Consider the following 19,727-nt stretch of genomic DNA (forward strand, 5'->3'; position numbering starts at 1 on the left):
TAGCAGGAGTGGTAAGACTGGGGCTGCTCCATGAGGGAAGACAAGAGCTGAGTGTGACCATAGCACAGGCAGGACTCTGTCCCCACCCACTGGGAACAGACCCACAGGACCTGAATAAGGTGAGCAGGACAGGGGGTTGGTGGCAGACAGGTCCCAGTGACAGTCCAGAGTTAGGGAGACAAGCCAGGTCTGAGATTAATCTGGAAAATTCAGTAAGTACATCAGGACAGCAGGGCTGTGCACAGGAATAACTGCACCATATCTCAGGCAGGGATTCTTGTGCCCAGGCCTGAGCTTTGTGCAGCTCCTGGGCAGGGGAGGATGTCCTAGGCGAGGTTTATCGGGACTCTTACAGCCCCTGGTAGTGACCCTCGTAGTAAGGATATCAACCAGGAGCTTGGCATGTTTGAATGCTTTTCTGAAAAGTCCCACTGTCCTGTTAGCAGATTGTGCCTCCTTTGATAGGTTATCAAATATCCTTCTGCTTCTTCTCTGTATCCCCTTCTGTACTGTCACCAGAATTTGCTGTGTGTTCACTGTCACACAGTGTTTCTACCTGAGAAGGACACAGTTATGAGGGATGAAAAATTAAGGTGGTTGCTCCCTCCTCCCTCTTAAATGAAGTATGTACAGTACAGAAGTTGTAAATGCTATTCCAAACTGGCCAAGTTTCAGAAGGCTGTGCCTTTTAAAAGAGCTGGTACAAAGTTGGTACAAATCCTCCTTTATGTCCCAAGCAGCAAAGGAATTCAAATCTGATGATGATTTTTAAAAACATTTCTTTTTAAATTCTAGTGATTGCTATTGTATTAGTTGCTGGGTCTGTCACTTAACTGTGGATCTGTGTTGTAGCTAAAGCAGATGGTACCAGGATAACACAAAGAATTCGAGTGGAGTCTCCTAAAGTGGATGCTGTCTTTGTTGGAACAGGAGACTTGTTTGCTGCTATGCTTCTGGCATGGACACACAAGCACCCAAACAATTTGAAGGTGGGGGAGAAGTTACTCATCTCTCTGCAAGTTGGACCTTGTTACTCTTGAGTTTTTTTTTTTAAACTTCTAATCTGTGACATTATTTAAATACTGTCTTCTGTTTTGGCTTTTTTTTCGCTCACCTCAGAGAAAAAGCCACAGTTTCCTTTTTGCCAAAAGGGACATCAAACAGTCATATTTCAGTTAGATTAATTTTTTAATTTTGCCAAATAAGATGTACTTTCTAGAGAGACAGACTGTATGCATGTTTATAATTAGATTTTTTTATCCTCACTTCATAATAAGTATTGAAAATAATTTCTCAAATCCATTTTTCTGTTTCTTTCCCTTAAGGACACAGACTCCTTGATACACTTATGATTTCTAATACCTGTCTGGGGAGAATTAAGTGAAAAAAAAAAAAAAAATTGCCCAAACTCTGCATTGCATAGTTATCATCATATTTGTTTTGTCAGTCATGTTTTCCTCCAATAGCAGTGTTTTAAAAATAATTAATTTCAGTAATATTAAAGTATGTAGCTGAAGTTTTACTAAACCCTGAATATGTTGTGTTGATGCAGGTGGCATGTGAAAAGACTGTGTCAGCCATGCAGCATGTTCTGCAAAGGACCATTAAGAGTGCAAAAGGTAAATTCATCCAGACCCGTGTTCTGTCTGGATTGCCATCAGCAGAAATATTCAAGGAGCTTTTTGGCTTTCCTGCCTGAAGCATCCCCTCACTGCAGAAGCAGGCAGAGAATTTACAGAATGAGAGCTCAGTAGTTTTGTCTGCATGTTCCTGCTGTGTCCTCCCAGCCCATTTTTGACGAGAGCCGACTGCAGATGTCACTGTTTAGCTTGTGGTGGGTGACAGTCGTGCTGACTGTGCCTGACTCAGCTCTGCAAGTCTGGCAGAACTTGGGGAGATGCTGAGTTTGGTGTGCCAAAAGCTCCTGCTTCAGTGTAGCTCACCCACTGTCCCTCTGAGTGTGTGCTTAGCACTGAGAGGGGTTTATCAACTAAGAATAGTTTGTTTGCTGTGTTGGCCCGTGTGAGGAGCATTTTTTTTCGGCTTCTCTCCCCGTGGAGTTCCCATATTTCAGTTCTTAATGAAATCTGTGGGTCCTCTGAGCACATCTGTGTGACTTCCTAATTAACAGCAAAGCTGTGTTTCTTTCCTGAGAGAGGTGTGGAACAGTGGTGATAAGAAATCACAGTGCTGATCTGGATTTTCCACCTTGGAAGCCTTTGGCAGGGAGCAGTAAGGGAGAATGGGGAAGGGAAGAAAGTAGAGAAAATAGTGGGGTAACAGAACAATGTAACTTGTTTCTTTTTAAACTGCTGTTTTTAATGACATTCTGATGTCATCTTTTTAGTGCAAGCTGGAGAAGGAAACAAACCAAACTCAGCCCAGCTGGAACTGAGAATGGTCCAAAGCAAAAAGGACATAGAAAACCCAGAGATCATAGTGAAAGCCACCGTGTTATAAAGGCTCCACGTCTCCAATAACGCACAATGTATCGATGTCCTCATTTCTTTCCTGTAAATTGTAATATTTGCCTTAGATCTGTGACAGAAACCTGACTTTCATGAAATAGTGCCCAGCATAGGCAGATATCCACTCTCAAACATATGTGCTGGCCTTGCTCAGTTTTAAAAACAGAACAGTTAGTGTGCATTGAAGCATATTCCCAGGTATGCCAATGTCTGTCAGATTCACTTAGTCTGTGTGATTACCCAGGGCAAGAGAGCAATGTTCCTGCCTTGCCAAAGACTGTAGATGTGAATTTGCTAGTGGAATGCTTGACTGACTGGAAAATGTATTTCAAGATGGCATCTAGTGCCAATGGAGCTGGCTCCATGCTCCCTTTTCCTGGAGGTACCTGGTTACCTACTCTGGTATTCAGTATCTCAGCTGCTATGAAACTAAGCAGGGTTAAAGCTACACACACAGTTCTGGTTGTGTGTAGGAGTACTTTGAAGATGTTTGGCATGTTCAGTACTCTGAAGTGACCTTGAGATGTCATTCATGTTGCTGATCTCTGCTCCTGTTTCTTGTCCATGAACAGCTGCACAGTTTCAGTTGTCACAGGTTCCAGCTGCTTATTTCTCATGTCCGTGGGTGCCCACGTGATTTTCCTCCAAAAACTGCTCCAGAAACATCTTGATTAACAAGATCATGCCTTTGTTCAGTAGCACTGGTTAGGAGTGTGGCCTCTGAGGCCAGGTTTGATTCTCTTTTAACTAAGGGCAAAAGAGGAAGCAGCTCTTACCCTGGAAGTTGGCAGCTTTGGTTTGTTCATTGTGGGTGGATTTACTTAAAAACTACATGGGCACTTGACTTACATTAGTGAGCACTGCTGGCAGCCTTAGCAATGAAGCAATGTGGCAAAAGTAGTACTTTTGGTTTAGTAAGATCTGGTCTGGACTGGTTTACCAATTGCAATGAAATGGAATAATTAACTTGTTCATAATGTCTCTGCAAGCAACACCAATTAGAGATTATGGAAATACATTATTATTAATGTTATTCTTAATTCACAATTCTGCTTGATAAGGCTTCAAAATGGGATTTTTAATCATTTCAGAGTCCTATGGATCACAGCCACATACTGAAGCAACAGGGCAGGTCTGCTGACAGGTATTGGCCACTCACACTTCCATAAGACTTCTGTCTGGGATCCATGTTCTTGCTTGTCCCAAGATAACATCTAGTGTGAAGTTAAATCCAGATCAAATTGATGAGCTTTACTTGTCTCAGACTGCATAAGGGGATGGAAATTGCATTTCTGATTGATTTCCTCTCCTGCATTTGGCATCAAAAGTGAAAAAAAAAAATCATGTTACTTGACAATTTAAGGGAAAAAATTAGCAGGAATTTATCTACAAAATGTGACTCTACTGCCACAGTTTTTATTAACCACTGTCATGAAATACCTTTCTAGCAATAATATTTTTGGTGTTGTGAACAGCTGCTAAAATTAGCAGTCAGAGATATGAGCTCATGGCTGATACCCAGCCTGTAAAAAGATGTGAACTACCTTGACAGTGTGTACAAGTGGCTGATGGGAAGCAGTGCAGAGGGAACCAGGCTCCTCTCAGTGGTGCCCAAGAAGTGATAAATAGACAGTAGCACAAAATGAAATACAGGAAAATCCATTTAAACATTAGAAAAATAAAATTCACTGTGAAGATGATCAGACACTGGCACAGGTTGCACAGGGAGGTTGTGGAGTCTCCATTCTTGGAGATTCTCAGATGCTGACTGAACATGGCCCTGAGTAAACCTTCTGTACTTGGCCCTGTTTGCTCAGAGGTTGAGCCAGAGGATCTCCAGAGGTCCCTTCCAACCTCAGCCATTCCATGATTCTCTGAGCACATTGAGCTGCCTTTCTTTGCACCACTGGATTTTAAAATTTTGTTCTCCCTGCAACACCAGCTTCCAGATGGGCTGGAAAATACTCATACTGATATTCCCCCCTTTTTTAGATAAGCTGCTGTTTGCTTGGGTGGCTGTGCCAGGAGGACAATTAACCTCTTTTGAGATACTTGCTTTCAGCAAAGATATTTAAATACTATAGCTGGTGACAGGTTTCAACAGTTGAACACAAAAAGGATTTTAATTGTTTCTGACATTGATTAACCATGTGCTGCATGCCATATTCCAAACATGAGTTTATTTATCTTTTAAAATTAGAGTATTTCATGTGGAAGTGCATAATCCCTGCCATCCTCTTAGGAAAAAGAGATCAACATCCTGAACTTCCCTGCCTGTACAGACAATGGTCAATGCCCTTTTAGTAAGTGTGAGACAGCACAATTTTATTTTGCCATTAGAATAAAGAGACTTCACAGGAGGATAAGGAGAAAGGCAAGGGCTGTTTTCTCTGAAATAAAGAAGCTTGGAGCTACCTTGCAAACAAGGTTTTAATTGTAAACCCTGATGAGCCATGATCTTGACATAAAAGACAAAGTGATATGTTTGTTGGAGCAGTTTATACCTGTCAGGTGTAATCTTTCCCCACTTCCTCAGAGAATGGATCCATTCAATAATTCACACCTTCCTTAGAATCTGTGACACACCCATGTTAAAAAAAAAAGAAAAAGAAAAGAATATTCATACTAATGTGCTCAATTTGCAAAAGTTCCTATTTCACAGTAGTTGGATCCTGTAGCAATGGGCTGCTGGCTTCATCTGCTTGAGTCCCTGAGGGTTATTCATGTGATGCCTGTTTTAAACTCCCACTGACCTGATCTAAATTAGGTCAGGTTTATGTCTTCAGTGAAGAATTGGGCTTAACATCTCTTGCCAGGAACAAACATCAGAAATTATCTGTAAATATATTCTGTAGCTAACATTTTGTAGCCACAGCAGTCTAACAGGTATTTTTGAATGTCAAGGTACACATTTTTTATTTGTTTAGAGTTACACAAAGCTTATGTGCAGAACAAAATTCAAAGACTCAGCACAGTCCTGTCTAATATTTAATTCCCTCCTCTCCTCCTGCATATAATACCTGTATCTTTTTCTGAGTTCCTGCTGTCTGATACAGCTGGAAAGTGTTTCAGTCAGACAGTGCCCGCTATTTATTTAGGGCCTTGGAGGAGACTGACCAGCGTTGTCTGGTGTTTGCAGCATTGTTGACTTGTAAACCTTTAGTTAAAGATAAAAGGTCAGTCTAAACTAGCTTAGGTACTAATTGATGACAGGAGAACAAGCACTTTAGCCCAGAGAGTGGAGTCTGTAACATGGATAATCTTCCCTGGCCATCCTGAGAGCAGGAAAGGTGTAACCCAGCAGTCCAGCACTACCAGCTGGGGACTGGTGGCTTCACTGCCACATGTGTGAGGTCAGAGTGAGGCTTCTCCTGCTGCAGCACATGGAGGCATGGGAGAGGTGAATGCTTTGTGCTTGTGTCCACTCAACTTCCCCTAACAATCTTTCTCCATTCTGGAATTAATTTGTGTTGGATCCCCTTTTCCTGGAGTGATTTGCAGTGCCTGTGGCCACTGCTCAAGTCCACTGGTTTTTGGAGCCACCTGTTCAGGAGAGACCAAAAGTTGTTTACAGACAGTCTACTCTGGGCCTGGATTAGTCTCTACATGCTGAGAATTGAGACGTGCATAAAGACATTGTGCTAAAAGCAGTGCTATTCACACTCAATAGAAACACTTAAGAAACCTGCAGTATGAATTATTAATGTTTGTGTGCTGATTTTTATCTCAAGTGGGGAGAATAATCCATGTGTTATACAAAAGAATCAGAGGACCAAGGTTTCCAGCTACTCATACTGCCTTTTGAGTATCTTAACTGTGTCTTGATTGGATGGTGTTAATTTTTTTGTCTGAGACTGTTACGGTGATTGTATTGATTAATTTTATTTTAAAATATGTGGCAAGGAAGATTGTAATAAAAACATCTACATTTATTATACTGTGCACACACAAATTGTTAGATCCTATTTTTAAATATGTTAATCATTTCAGAATTAAACAGCACAAGAATGGTTTGATAGTCTTGCTGAATAAAGTGGATGTAATTAAATGTTTCCTTAGTTATGTCCTAGGATAGAGAAAGGGTAGTTAATGGCAGAGAGCACATTTATGCTCTGTAATCATCTTACTGTAAGATATGGATGTGGAAGTGAGTAATGTGCTTGTTGTCTTAATTTTTATTTTTCTTAAAGATGGTTCATAGGAAGAAAATTGCTGGCATTCTTCACCACTCCCTTGCATTCCTCTTACATTTTATATGGACCTCATTGTGTTGTGCTCTTTTTTCCTGCAAACAAGGTGAGAAGAGGGTCTTGGAATAAGAACCATAACTCATTTTGAGATCTGTTTCTTGTGCAGCATTTAACTGCACTCCACTGAGTTTTTACCTTCGCTGTGTAGGGTAGAGCACACAGGGCTGTAGAGTGGGAAACAAATGTTTCTGGTGTGGGAACAAGAGCTTCTGCCAGCACTCAGCAGTGTCCCTGCCAGAGTGGTGGTTTGCAGCAGGAGGAGAGGAGTTTGGAGCAGGAGGTTAAGGAGAGCAGAAAGTGCTGTATCATTACACTTGTGTCCTGGACAGGTTTGGTTTTATACTAAAGAAGCTCTCCCAAGTAAAGGTTCTTGTCCAGTTGAAGAATGCTTTTAAAAGTTGAGACACGTTACGAATTTTGGTCACTCTGGTACTAAACTATTTCTTCATAAGAAACACGTCCCTTTTACATCCCCTTGCTGCCTTACTGGTTTATTGACTGCAGTCATTCCTGCACTCCTGTTTAGAATCCCAGGATTAGTTACCCAGAGACATGTTCTTGCTGAAAGCACATGTTCTTCATGTTCCTGGTAAGTGAGAGCCTGCTGAGCAATTCTGTAGCTTTCTAAAACATGTCCATTAAAGACATTTGTCTGCCGTGGAAACCAAGCTTCAAGATGTTCAATGACAGCCCAAAAATAGCCCTTTCAAATAAATGAAAACTCTTGAAAGTGCATTATTGTCAATAAATGAGGAAACCAATGAGTTTATGCATGCAGGAGCAGATTTCAGGTAAATCCCCGAGGTTCTGTCAGCCACTGGAGGAGTGTGCCCTGAGCAAAGGGCTGCTGCTGTCAGGGCACTGCTTCAGGAGAGACCCATTTCCAGAAGGGAGGAATGTGGTGTGGCATTCAACAGCCAAGGAAAACTCCCATCTGCTTCACCAGGAAACCAGTGCCAGGTGGCAGCCCCAGTGCCACCAGTTTGGTGCTTTTACTGCTGTGGCAGCAGAGGACCTCGAGGCAGATGGGATGCTCCTAAATGTGCATTCCTGACTCAGTGCCTCCACAGTGCAAATAATGGTAATAAATCCCCCAACGTGCAGAGCAGTGAATAAGGCAGCACATTATTCAGAGAGAGAAAACCAGCAATATGAGAAGGCTGTGCCATATGTTACCACTGGAATCACACTTACCTATTGCCCTCGTGGTTGCATTGCTGTTTAGAAAAATCTGTGTGTAGAAGAGTGTAATTTATGTACTCTGTGTGTGTGCGTGTGTGTGTGTGTGTATGTTGAAGCTTTATTTGCAATGTGGTAGGGGTGGGAAACAGAATTTGGGGGGCTGGCTGAGTAGGCCTTCAGGATGTGAGCAGAAGGTCTTAAAGAATTATATTTTTATAGATTGTGCTGAAGCTTTGGGTCCCAGCCACACATAGCCTTTTCTTCCAGAGAAGTAAAATGGTTTGGAAAGAGAGTCAGGTGGCTGTAATACAGTAGGGATAGTACAACCCCACCAGCCCTGGACAAACTGAATAACTTAATAAAAGATGCCTTTTTAAGTAATATTTTTTTAGTGCTGAATTGTTAAACAAAGAAATATTTATGAGCAAACTTTCTATGTACTTAAAGTTTGTGTGGTGCTTTGTACTGACTAGGTGGACCTGTTATCTGTTTACACATCTTAAATGATTGTCCTTGAGGCATGTGTAGTAATTCAACGACTTCTGTGCCAGAAAAACAATGAAGTTCTGTGTAATAGCAAATGATTTCATTTCTGATGAAACTGTAGGCTTTCTAGTGTTTGTGTATTTTTCTGGTTGGCCATTACAAGTTGTGTCCTTCCTGCAGTAAGGCTTGTACGCTTGATTGTAGAGAGAGGCAATAGGATGGTAGATAACCATTGTTTAAAAAGAAAACCCTAAATATTGCTACCTTATCCATTTTAAAATCAGGTAAGCTTTGCATTATATGCCTGAAATTTTGCATTGGAAAGAAGTTTTGAATGCATCTAGGTTAGATCAAAAATTTGGGATGGGTTTGTTTATTTAACTAAATAAGACAGGGAGGTCTTAAAAGTGCTTAATAGCGACATATACATGGACAAGCCAAAAGATGGAACAGAAATGGCTTGTTCCCATTGTATGGAGCTGACCAAGCTAATTCATAGCTTGTGCTAAACCTGTGCACAGACAGGTGAATAGGCAAATGGGGAAAGTAAAGATTTTTTTTTTCCTTGTGGTTTGTCAGCTGTAATAGAATGAAGAATTTTAGTTGTTTGTTCTGAATTCAAATTCATAAATACCTTCCAGGAGAGCTGAGTTATTAATAAAATCCCATTCAGTCAAAAGACAAAGCCTCTCACAAGGTTCAAAACCAGAGCAGGATTTTTTTCATCTTGCTAAATACACTGAGTCTGTTTCTTATGGCTGGGAGACCAGGGCTAAAGCACAACTGGCCACATACTGTCCAGATTAATTTTTTTTGGCTGAACTTCAGGGTCTCTGTAAAAAGAACAAGGGTCTGCATCATAAAAGAGTTTTTTGAGCATTATCCTATGATAAATGTCATTACCTACCAGAGCAGTTGGTGATTTGGCAAAACTGAGGATCACTTGTCACATCCCTTTTAATTAACGTGGCAGCATCCTCACCACTCTTGTGAATAAATCACCACTGCAAAAAGTAGAGGAGAATTTATCATGAGTTTTTCTCCCGAGAGTTCCCAATTTCTGGATGTGTTAAAAAAGAAGCCCTTCTGCTTTGCTAAGTTAGCAGGAGAAATGTCAGCGAGATGAATAATGAATTGCTGAGGAGGGAGGCTGTGGCAGGGAGAAGCAGTGCTGGGGAGATGTTGTGCCTGGCTTTTCCTCCCCTGGGAATCTGTGGGTGCAGCATCCCCACGGTGGTGGCAGAGTTTTGCCTGCATCCTCCCGTGGGGGAAATGTGGAGGAGTTACTCTGAGCAAGTGGGGAGCTGTTGGGTTTGTTGGGCAGTGCTGGACCGAGGCTGTGGTTCAGCACAACTCTGTGCACCCAGAAGCTCCTGGTGTACAGCCCCCTCTTTCCCTGGCCACAGTGTAATAATTCCCTTAGATTTCTTCTGCAGGCCATGGAGAAACAAGAGACTCTGGAAGTGCATTATTCAGATGATTCAGGCTTGGCTTTTGTGCTTTTGAAAAGAAAGGTGGAGAATTATCAGCTGCTGTCATAGATCTAACTTGTCCATCTCAGCTACACCATAAAACTGCACCCTAATCTTGCTCTCCCATCATCTCTGCTGTCCCTGATATGCCTGTCCCCATAACAAGGGACATGAAGGAGCTAAAATCAATGGGGAATTCATCCAGTCAAACCCCCTGAAGTTTTAATCTTCTTTAGTTCCCTTAACCTCCTCATCCTGGGAACAGATAAGTGCCCATGCTGCTCCTAGAGAGGGTCTGGGACAATGCAGCTGCTGAAAATGAGGGAGAGTGGAGTTGCCTCTCCCCCTGGCAGCGAGGTGCTGGGTGAGCAGGACCTAATTGCAGAGCTGCATGGTTAGTGGTAAAGAAAAGAAAATTTTTTGAGTGAAGTACTTGAAAGAAGAGCTGGCAATTCAGCAGAGTTTGGTGTTCTCAATCCATCCCATGTTGCAAAAATATTATAATACTAAAAAATTTGGTGTGGCTGTTCTTTATGATCTTTGTGATGCTTGTGCCTAGCAGAGTAGAAAATAGCATTGAATAAATCAGTGGTCTAAATAGGAAATATAATAGGGAGATCCAGGTGGAGAAAACGTCAGGTTTGTTTTCACAGCACTTGCATGGTGTCAGAGTTGTCCAGGTCATGACCTTTTCCTTCCCACCAGCTTTAAGCAAGGAAAAAAATCACTAAATCAATCAATAAATAAGGGCAGTTACCTGGGAATTTATGTGGCATTAGTATTAATTTTCATTGACAGATTGGTAAGAGATCTCTAGTTCACAAGGGGGTTTCAGAGGTGTGATAGAGCCTGTCCCAGCTGGCTTGGAGCACAGTCCTTGGGACACAGCTGTGACAGATGGCATTGGGATGTCACCTGTCCTGCATTTGGTACAGCTCCTGTATTCAGTGCCTGAGAGCTGCTGGATGTGAACACACGCCTTGGTGGGGAGGAAACTTGGGCTTGTTGCTGGAGCTGCAGTGATGGGAGGAAACTGGAGAATTCAGCACCATCCAATGATCCTGCCATTTGCTGTCAGTGTTTGTTAGTGTGCTGCATCCCCTGTCAGTGTTGTTTCCTTTCTGGGAGATTGGCAGCCCGTACACTGCTTTAACATGCTTTTATCTGGCTGAATGTGAAAAATTAATCAAAATTGTAAAAAGTGGAGGGGAGGGATAGCTATGAATTTGCCTAGGACCTATGTGAGTAGAGAAACTGTAAGATTTGTCTCTAAGTCAGAAATAATTCAGTATTGACCAAATGAGTGCCATGTCTTCAACAGGCAGTAGCACCTGGAAGAGGCCAATATTTAGGGTTTTTGCCCAAAGCACATTTAGCCCTGCTCTACTGTTTAGTGAAAATGCCCAGTGCAGATGCCACCAGAGCCTCATCTCGTGGAGTAATGCTGTAATAAAGAATGTGGTTTTCTTGTGCAAGTCTTGACCTCTTCTTAAGAAAATAACACACAACTCAGTATTTTCATGGTGTATAAGTGAAATGTAATTTTTTTTTTTCAATAAAATACATCTCCTTTCCTAAGCATGGGTCTCTGTTTTTTTCCCTTGGTGATGTTTCTCTTTTAATGGAGCTTTGGTTTTTTGTGTCTTCTCCCTACATATGTGAACCACAGCTCTGTGATCTTTCTGTGCAGCCTGACCTTGTTTCCAGAGATCCCTGCTCAGCCAAGCTGGCCAAACTCCACTTGCTTCACTCAAACTGCAGTGGAATCATCTGCTCCAGTGGTTCTAAAAGGTGATTCCTAAAGTCTGGCCCACCCTTGTGTGCTCCCTAAACCCTCAGAAGCAGATTCTGAGTGTACTCCATTGAAACAGCTCCCTGCATAGCCTGAAATTTGCTCTCGTGCAGTCCAGGGTGGCAACTCTGCTGCCCTTTTTTCTCATTACACTGAATATTTTTCTCATTGCACTGAAAATTTTATACTTGGCCATTTCACGATCACTGTGGCCAAGGCAGCCACAAAACACCACATCCCACAAAAGTCCTCTGCTCTCCACAAAGGGCAGGTCCAGGAGAGCATCTCTGTGAGTTGTCTCACTGAGTGTCTGTGATAAGAAATTACCTCCTACCAAAGTTGGAAATTTCTAAGATTTGCTCAGCAGAATGATATTCCCAGCTTGTGTCTGGGAAGTTGAAATCTTTCACAGGGATGAAGATCCAGAAATTTCTCCTAAGTGCCTGTAGAATAACTTATTGATGCTGGGCCATCAGTAACACACACCCACTACAAATTTCCTCTTTTCTATCCCCCCCAGTCGTCACTCCAAGGCTCTGAACCACATCATCACTGACTGCAGGGGCTGTGCAACCTCTCCCTTACACCTCACCTGCCTCTCCTGAGCCTGTACCCTCCTTCCCAGCACTCCCAATGTGGGACACATTCCAAGTCTCACCAAAACCAGATACCAGAGCTCTGGGAGCTGCCCAATGCTTCCATTTAATCTGTTTGTTTCTCCTATTGCTCATACAAACAGCAGCTGGGGAAGGGCCTGAAAATATTTGGATATTTTAGGGGAAAGTCTCACAGCCCTGTGAGAATGAGCAGTTGAGCCACTTGAAGAAGCACTGTCAAAGGAGTTGGCAAGAAGCAGGTTTTAATATGAATTTATGAGAGTGTAACTTTTATTAGAGTTCAGTGGCAAAGGCGACTCTATTACTTAGGACATGGATGAAGCACACATAAGAAAATCAGATTAGAGTCAATTTAGGATGATTTACACAAAGACCAGAGATGCAGAAGGGTAAGGGGGTAAAGTATATGGATATGAGAAGATAAAGGTTCAGAAGGGGTTAGAAACTCTTAATCATCAACTAATTTAACATTTAAAAAGTGATTCAATAGGAGTAGCTACAATTATAACAGTGACTTAATTACAGATTCACGATAGCAATGACACCATAATCAATTCACATGGGTGCACACAGGCAAAGAGATGAATATATCTATTTATATGGAGATGTGTACAGAGCTCTGTCCAGCTCCATCCATTTCCACAGGATGCTCAGGGCTCCATCCAGTCTGGAAGTGTTCAAGGCCAGGCTGGATGTGGCTCTGAGCCTGGTCTAGTGAAAGGTGTCACTGCCCATGGCAGAGAGCTGGAACTGGACGATATTTGACATCCCTTCCAACCCAAACCATTCGATGGCATCTATTTGTCTGTATCTATCTCTATCTGTATTTATCTCATACCCCAGGGGATCTGTGGTGGGAGACACTCACGTGTCCTGAAAGAAAAGGAGTTTCTCCTGAAAACAAGTGCTCCTGGGGCAGCCAGGTCTGTCCCTGAGACAGCCGGGAGAGCTGAGAATTGAACTGAGTGAAAAACACTGCTCTTGCTGACCCCTTGTGACGGGCTTGAATGCTGCTGGGGTGCTGCAGAGACCAGACAGCCAGGGGGAGCAAAATGTAAGGAGGAAAAGACTTAGGAGGTGGGTGTGACTCCGGGGAGAATTTTTGGATGTAACTCAGCTTCTGAACAGGGAATTTACCTGCTACAGAAAGGTCTCGTCTGCCTCTGAGCTCTGCAGGCCCTGTCCATGCCCCAGGAGTGCTGCTGGGGATGAAAGGAGCTGGAGTCCTCACTTTCCTGTCCCAGCCATGGACTGTGACTGCCCAAAGCCCAGCCCTCTCCATGGTGCAGGTTGGTTACCCCTGCTGGACTTCTTTTCACCCCTGTTTTCCTTGGATAAATAAATTTAGTTGCAAACACAACAGGAGATCATTACAGGACACACAACCAAGAGGAATTTTAGTGAAATAATAAAAGCTAAAACCACCTCCCAGTCCCATTGTCCCCTTTTAATTCCAAAGACTAGCCTGAATAATAATCATAAAATATGAACAGAAGGGTAATACACAAGGTTGGCAGCCTTTTGATTCGAGCTGAATTATGAGTCAGGTGCCACAAATGGCTTCAGGAGGGCTGGAAAGCCACAGCATTATTCATAATGCTCATTAGCTGCCTGCTAGGACAAAGGCAATTAAATCTGCTGTCAGCAATACCTCAGCTGCAGGGAAATCAGGGAGTGGTTTAACATCCCCCTGCACTGGTACCAGCATTTCACAGCTGGGTCCTGGGTGCAGATGCAGCATCAACACATTCAGGTGCCTTCTTCAGCCTGGGCTCCTCCAGTTGGGGATTTGGGGCTTTGCTGTTGACCAGCAAGGCTGAGTGCAAAACCCAGCTTTATTAAGGTTTATAATAAACTATTATAACTTTATTATATTTATTATGCTAGTAAAGGTTGAGCTTTGTGTTTAATATTTAAATGACAGTTTGCTAAATCACTGCTACCAAAAAACCCCAGGTGCCCTTGTCAGTAAGAGCAAACACACCCAAATTATCTGAGGCCCACCTTTAGAGGTCACCTGTATTATTCCCTGGATCTGAATAATTCTCCAGTATTCTTGAGGCTTTTTTACCCCCTTGACACAATTCAGGTTCTTGCAGCAGACAGTTAAGCAGCACTGGCAGCAACTGAGGTGCCGTGGATGGGTCAGGGTGACAGGGGCAGGCACAGATGAGGTTTTCAGGTGTGTGCTGAAATTTCCACCTGCTCCTGGTTAAACACACATGGTTCAAAGCAGCTGGGGGGGTGGATTTAGTGCAGGGCACTTCAGAGTCCTCCCTTCAGCTGCCAAGGAGCTGATCCTGCTGGAAACCACAGCTAGCCAAAAATGGGATTGCTTTTCAGCTGGATCAGTTCCTGAGCCACCAGGCTGCCAGGAATAGTGCAGGGGCAAAGGGCTGGAAGGAGGGCACAGATATTTAAGAAATTGATTGGGACCTTGTAAAGACAGATAGTGAGATCCTCACTTCATACAGACAGATAAATGAGGTTAAGGAGTGGGTTGTTCCTGCCTTTCTCTTGGGACCAGGGATGTGGTGATCTTGGAATGATGCTGGAGGAGGGAGGTGACTTGTCCCCCAGGCCCTGCCTTTGGGGAATGTACTGAGAGAGTCTGGGTGGAGCTGATTTACCCCACCAGACTCCACAGGCTCTGTTTTATTGCCTGTCAAATGGCTTCCTGCAGAGCAGGGGAAGGCATGAAGTAATAATGATGCAATAGCTGGGAAATAGCACAGCTGCTGATTTATTGGATCGGTAGGAAATGTTTGACTTCCCCTTTGCCCTGCTGAAGTGCTCTGATGGTGGCCAAACCTGGGCTAACCAGCCCTGCAAACACCCTGGCAGTGAATGGATTCCCTGCTTTGGTCCCAGTGCTCCAGGAGAGGGAACTTCTCCCTCTGTTTCCCCCTTCCCAGAGACCCCCAGGAACCCCCCAAACACTGGACTGCTCCTCCCCTCTCTGAGGTGAAGGGTGCTCCTCGCTGCCTGAGATGGAGGGTTGTGGGTGACCCCAAGAGGTGCCTGCTTGGAAACCCAGAGTTGTTGAAGGTGAGTGGGAAAAACCTTTTGAAACAAGGGTATGGTGCACTGGAAATGTGGAGGAAAATATCCATGGTGTTAGTTGGACAAAAATGCAAAGAGGAAAAAAAAAAAAAAAAAAGGCAGTTTTAAATGGAAAGGAAAGCCTGAGTTTTGTTTCCAAAATAGAATTAAAATTTATTGTGGTGTATTTAATAACTGTAGAAAATGTAAGAGGGGAGTTATTTGCATTTTCAGTAGTGCTGCACTCATGCCTGGGCTCAGAGCTCCCTCCAGGCACCCCAGCTGGGCAACTCTTCCAAAGCAAAGCAGGACATTGGAGTTTTCCCCTCCTTGCTAAAAGTGATGTGTCCAGGCCATTGCCACCTACCCCTTCTCCCTTCCTCCCAAAGTCTCTCACAAACATTTGAACTGAAGCTGGTGAGTTTTCCCCTGAGAAGTGAATGACTCTTCCCAGCCATAAGGGGAAATTGCCCCAGACTAAACAAAATTAATCTAAAAATTGCCAATTGTCACTGTAATAGAGATGCAGAAACACAGGACAAATCAGAATAAAGTAAAAGGCTCCTCTCCTTTTGAGAAAGCTCCCTCGAGTCTGTCTATCAAGTACGACCTTGCTGTGCAAAGCTGCACCAAGCTGTCTAAAGCTTCAGCCCCATGGGAATCCCAGCTCCTGGATGGTGCTGGGAAGGCACATCTCTCCCCAGGCTGCTGTGTAGGCAAGAATTTCAGGCTGTGCTTCAGCAATTCATGGGCTGAAATCCTGAAATGCTGATTTTGAGGACACAGGACAGTGCTGGGTGCTGTCCTGAGCACAGGAGCTGCAGCACAGAATGAGAGTTCTGGGCAGAAAGAGAGCAGCTGGCTCTTGGAAAGCACTTCTATCCTTTTAGCATCCCTAAGTGACATTTTTAATTAGCTGCTACACGGCCTGTGGGGGCTTGCAAAAGGCCAAGGAAAGGCTGAGAGAGAAGATCTGCAAAGTGGTTCCCATTCTAAAATTATGAGACTCAATCCAAAGCGTTAACTCATTGCCTCAATTATTACAAATTCATTTTGGTCTTGATTTATTATTAAATGACTGGGGTTTTCATCATCATTTTTCTTGAAGGTTCTTACTCCACCTCAGAATTGTGAGGTCAGCCTGGGGAAATCTTTTATAGGCCCTGGGGAGGGAAAATGGAGCAGCCAGAAATCATCTCAATTTACATCATCTTGCCTGTGTGAGCACTTGGCAGTTTCTTCACAGATCTTTATTGTTACTTTGATCATGAAATCACCCAAAGCTTAGGTTTGCTGAAACTGACCCTGACAAGCTTCAATAAACAAAGCCAAAGGGAGTTGAAGACTGGATATCTGGGATCTTAAATTTATGACCTTTCAAGAATGTTGAGGTAACCAGAAGATGGAGAGGAGATAAAGGCCTGGAAAGTTGGAAACTCCCTGTTTGAGAGAAAAATGATAAAATGACTAAAGAATGTGGGCCAGATTAGCATGAAAAGCAAGAGATCAGGAGATCTCTTGAGTTCTCCAACCCTCAGCTTTTCTACACTCAGAGGATGGTTGTCAAAAGCTGACAACAAGGCCTGGGATGAAATTCCTCACTCCTCAAGGCTCCATCATCACCCATTGAGAAATACCAAGACATTTGAAGTATTTCACTGAACTCAAGGGGAATTTTTAACAGGAATACCTTTATGTATTTATTCCTTCATACATATATTTCTCTTTATTTTTTTCCTTTGTGTGTGCATGTGTTAATTGATTTAAATCCCTATAGCAAGTATAGTGTAAACATTGGAATCTCAGATCTATAATTAAATCACTATTGTGACTGTAGTAAATCCTATTGATTCACTCCATAAATGTTTAGTCAATGATTAAGTGCTGCTAAATAAAGTTTTTTAGATAAAAACTGTTGATGAAATCTGAGACTAAGGTTGGACCTAGCTCACCTAAGCTTTATCAGGGGTTTAGAAAGTAAGATCTGATCAATGGGAGGGTTGCCCTTGACATTTTGCAGTCTGCGTGTAAATCATCCTAAATCAATTTTAACTCAGTTTTCCTTTGTGTGCTTCATCAGTGTAGTAATAGAGTGACCCTTGCCATCAAATTTTGTTAAGTCCCACTTTTACAAATTCATATTTAACCTACTTCTGCTAATACCTTTGATGGTGAAACTTCAAGCAACCCAAAACCACTAATGCTTAACAAATCGGCAGAGTGGGCAGGATGGCAAGTGATATCCCTGATTCCTACAAAAGCATGGAAGGGATCCAAGTCCTGAACCCTCAGAAGAGTGCACTTGTGATGGCTGGCAGGACTGGAAAGCTGTGGAAGAATACCTAAAGGTGGCCAGGGATCACACACAGGAGGGAAATGGAATGATTTATAAAATGTTAGGCAGCCACCCAACAGCTGCTTGTCAGTTCCTGAAGAATGATAATAAAAGGGAACAGGACCTAAAGGAAGAAAAGGAAGGCAGGAAAGCAGCTGAGTTACATCTCTTTGAAAACTGGGCAGCTGCAGAAACAGGAAGCGAAGGAGTAAAAACAAAAAGTTGGAAGGAAAGTTTGAGGTGATGAATATGCAGCATCCTGATCCCCCAGACACTGCACAGATCAGAGAAATAACATCCCCTGCATAATGGATGGAAACATACAGGGTGACCCTGACAATAATAAAATGAATGTGAAGCCAAATTCAATATAAAACCAGAGGAAACTACAGGACCTTGGGGTGGGGTGGGACAATTGTGCCCCAAACCCCACCCCATTCAATCTGATAACAAACAGGATGACATCCTGGGCTGGTGGAGCAGATAAACTGGAGAGAAGAGAGCCTCTGTCCAGGCACATTAAACCCTTGAGTGAGCTCTCCACAGCTGGTACAAATGCTGCCTGTATCCAGGCTGTGCATGGTATTCCCTCCTGATATTCCCATTTCAGCAAATGTGGCTCATGACATGCTAAAGGCATTAATTAACAGTCCCTGCTGTACTCAAACCTTAACTCAGGGGCCTTTGCTTGCTTCTTTCTCAGCCTTTGTGGGATACTTGGCAGCAAAAACTGCAATCCATTGTTCAGCACAGCCTTTCCCTCATTCCTGAAATTCCCTAGGTTTGTTACCTTCTCCAGTAATAGCCTCCAATGATATAATAACATCCCAGAGGGGTCCCAAGAGTATTAGACAGTTACAGAAATAGGAAAAAAAATTGCAAGTCATATTCTCTGAGTTTTGCTTTTATCTGTCCATAGAGAGCAGCATTAGTGCAGTTCTTTGTCTTTGTAATGCTGACATATTCTGAATTTAAATCTGAATTTTTATATTCCTGCTCTCCCATGGCTGCCCTCCAGCTTTAGCAGGGCAAGTGTGTATTTAAGGGCAGGGATTTGAAACCCTGTTGCCAAGCAGGCGCCCTGATGTGTTTTGCAGCTTCTCCAGCCTCAGAGAGGTCCCTGACTTCTCTCTTTGTGCAATCACCTTTGCCTGAGGATGCATTTGTTGTCAGGCACTGGTAATTCCTATAAGGAGCATTTAGATCTTGTTTTCCTTGAGTCACCACCACCCAATTTACTGTAGCTCTTTAATACATCCCTGAAATTTCTTATTTGATCTTTTCCACATACTCCTCTCTGTGTCCCAGTACTCATTACTTTAATTCAGTGACATTTATTTGCCTTCCCTCTTTTCCCTGCTTTGGATCCACAGTGAAAACAGAGAGAAATAAAGGCTTTGTGAGACGCTTTACTTTTCCCCCCGTTGTCATTTTGAGTTAAAAAATAGCCACAGGGCAAAGAAATGGTGATTTCTAATTTAGTGGTAATTTGCTAAGGGGAAAAAAAAAATAGTAATTGGTGCTGTTAAATGTTAAATTTGTTATCTGTTTAATTACTGTTAGCTGGGTTTCTTGAGGACCTCATTATCTAAACATCTGGTTTTAGAGATGCAATTCTTAAGGTCTCAGATGCTTCCTGCAATTATCAAGCTATGACTGAGAACTCATTAGCATATCCCAATAATCAGTTCGAGGCAAGTGAATTCCTTCTGTTCTGTAAAGCCTGAGTGATTAATGTGTTATCAGGGTAAAGGACCAGAGGAAGGGAGCACTCCCTGCCTGCCATGGGACAGACATTGCTGGTTTTCCCTTCCTTGACATAACACTGGGCTGCAACTCAGGCAGGCTCCCAGCCTCTCCCAGGGTAACCCAGAACCTATCCTGCAATGTAGCATTAGCTACTTTCTTCAAATCTCTAAAAACCTAGGCATTTTAATCACCTTTCCCTCAGATCTCAAACATGCATGATGGATGAGCTTGATTTCTGGAGCCTGTACCAACCCATCACTTTATACCTGGAGAAGATGGGGCAGTGCTGGCTGTGTTGGGGAATGAAAGGTCAGATTTAGTTCCTGCTTTTCCA

The 19,727-nt window shown here is 43.0% G+C and overlaps 1 protein-coding gene across 1 annotated transcript in view; it reads left to right on the forward strand.

Annotated features, from left to right (window-relative positions):
- The window catches only part of PDXK (pyridoxal kinase), a 47,791-nt gene extending 36,355 nt beyond the window's left edge, over positions 1-11,436 (forward strand). The window contains exons 9-11 of the mRNA XM_058831083.1: positions 853-989; positions 1,553-1,619; positions 2,348-11,436. Coding sequence (XP_058687066.1) covers positions 853-989; positions 1,553-1,619; positions 2,348-2,460 — 317 coding nt within the window. The 3' untranslated portion in view covers positions 2,461-11,436. The remainder of the gene's footprint in view (positions 1-852; positions 990-1,552; positions 1,620-2,347) is intronic.
- Positions 11,437-19,727: the final 8,291 nt, after the last annotated feature.

The sequence above is a fragment of the Poecile atricapillus genome, chromosome 1 (assembly GCF_030490865.1).
Source record: "Poecile atricapillus isolate bPoeAtr1 chromosome 1, bPoeAtr1.hap1, whole genome shotgun sequence".
In the NCBI taxonomy this organism is placed as follows: Eukaryota; Metazoa; Chordata; class Aves; order Passeriformes; family Paridae; genus Poecile; species Poecile atricapillus.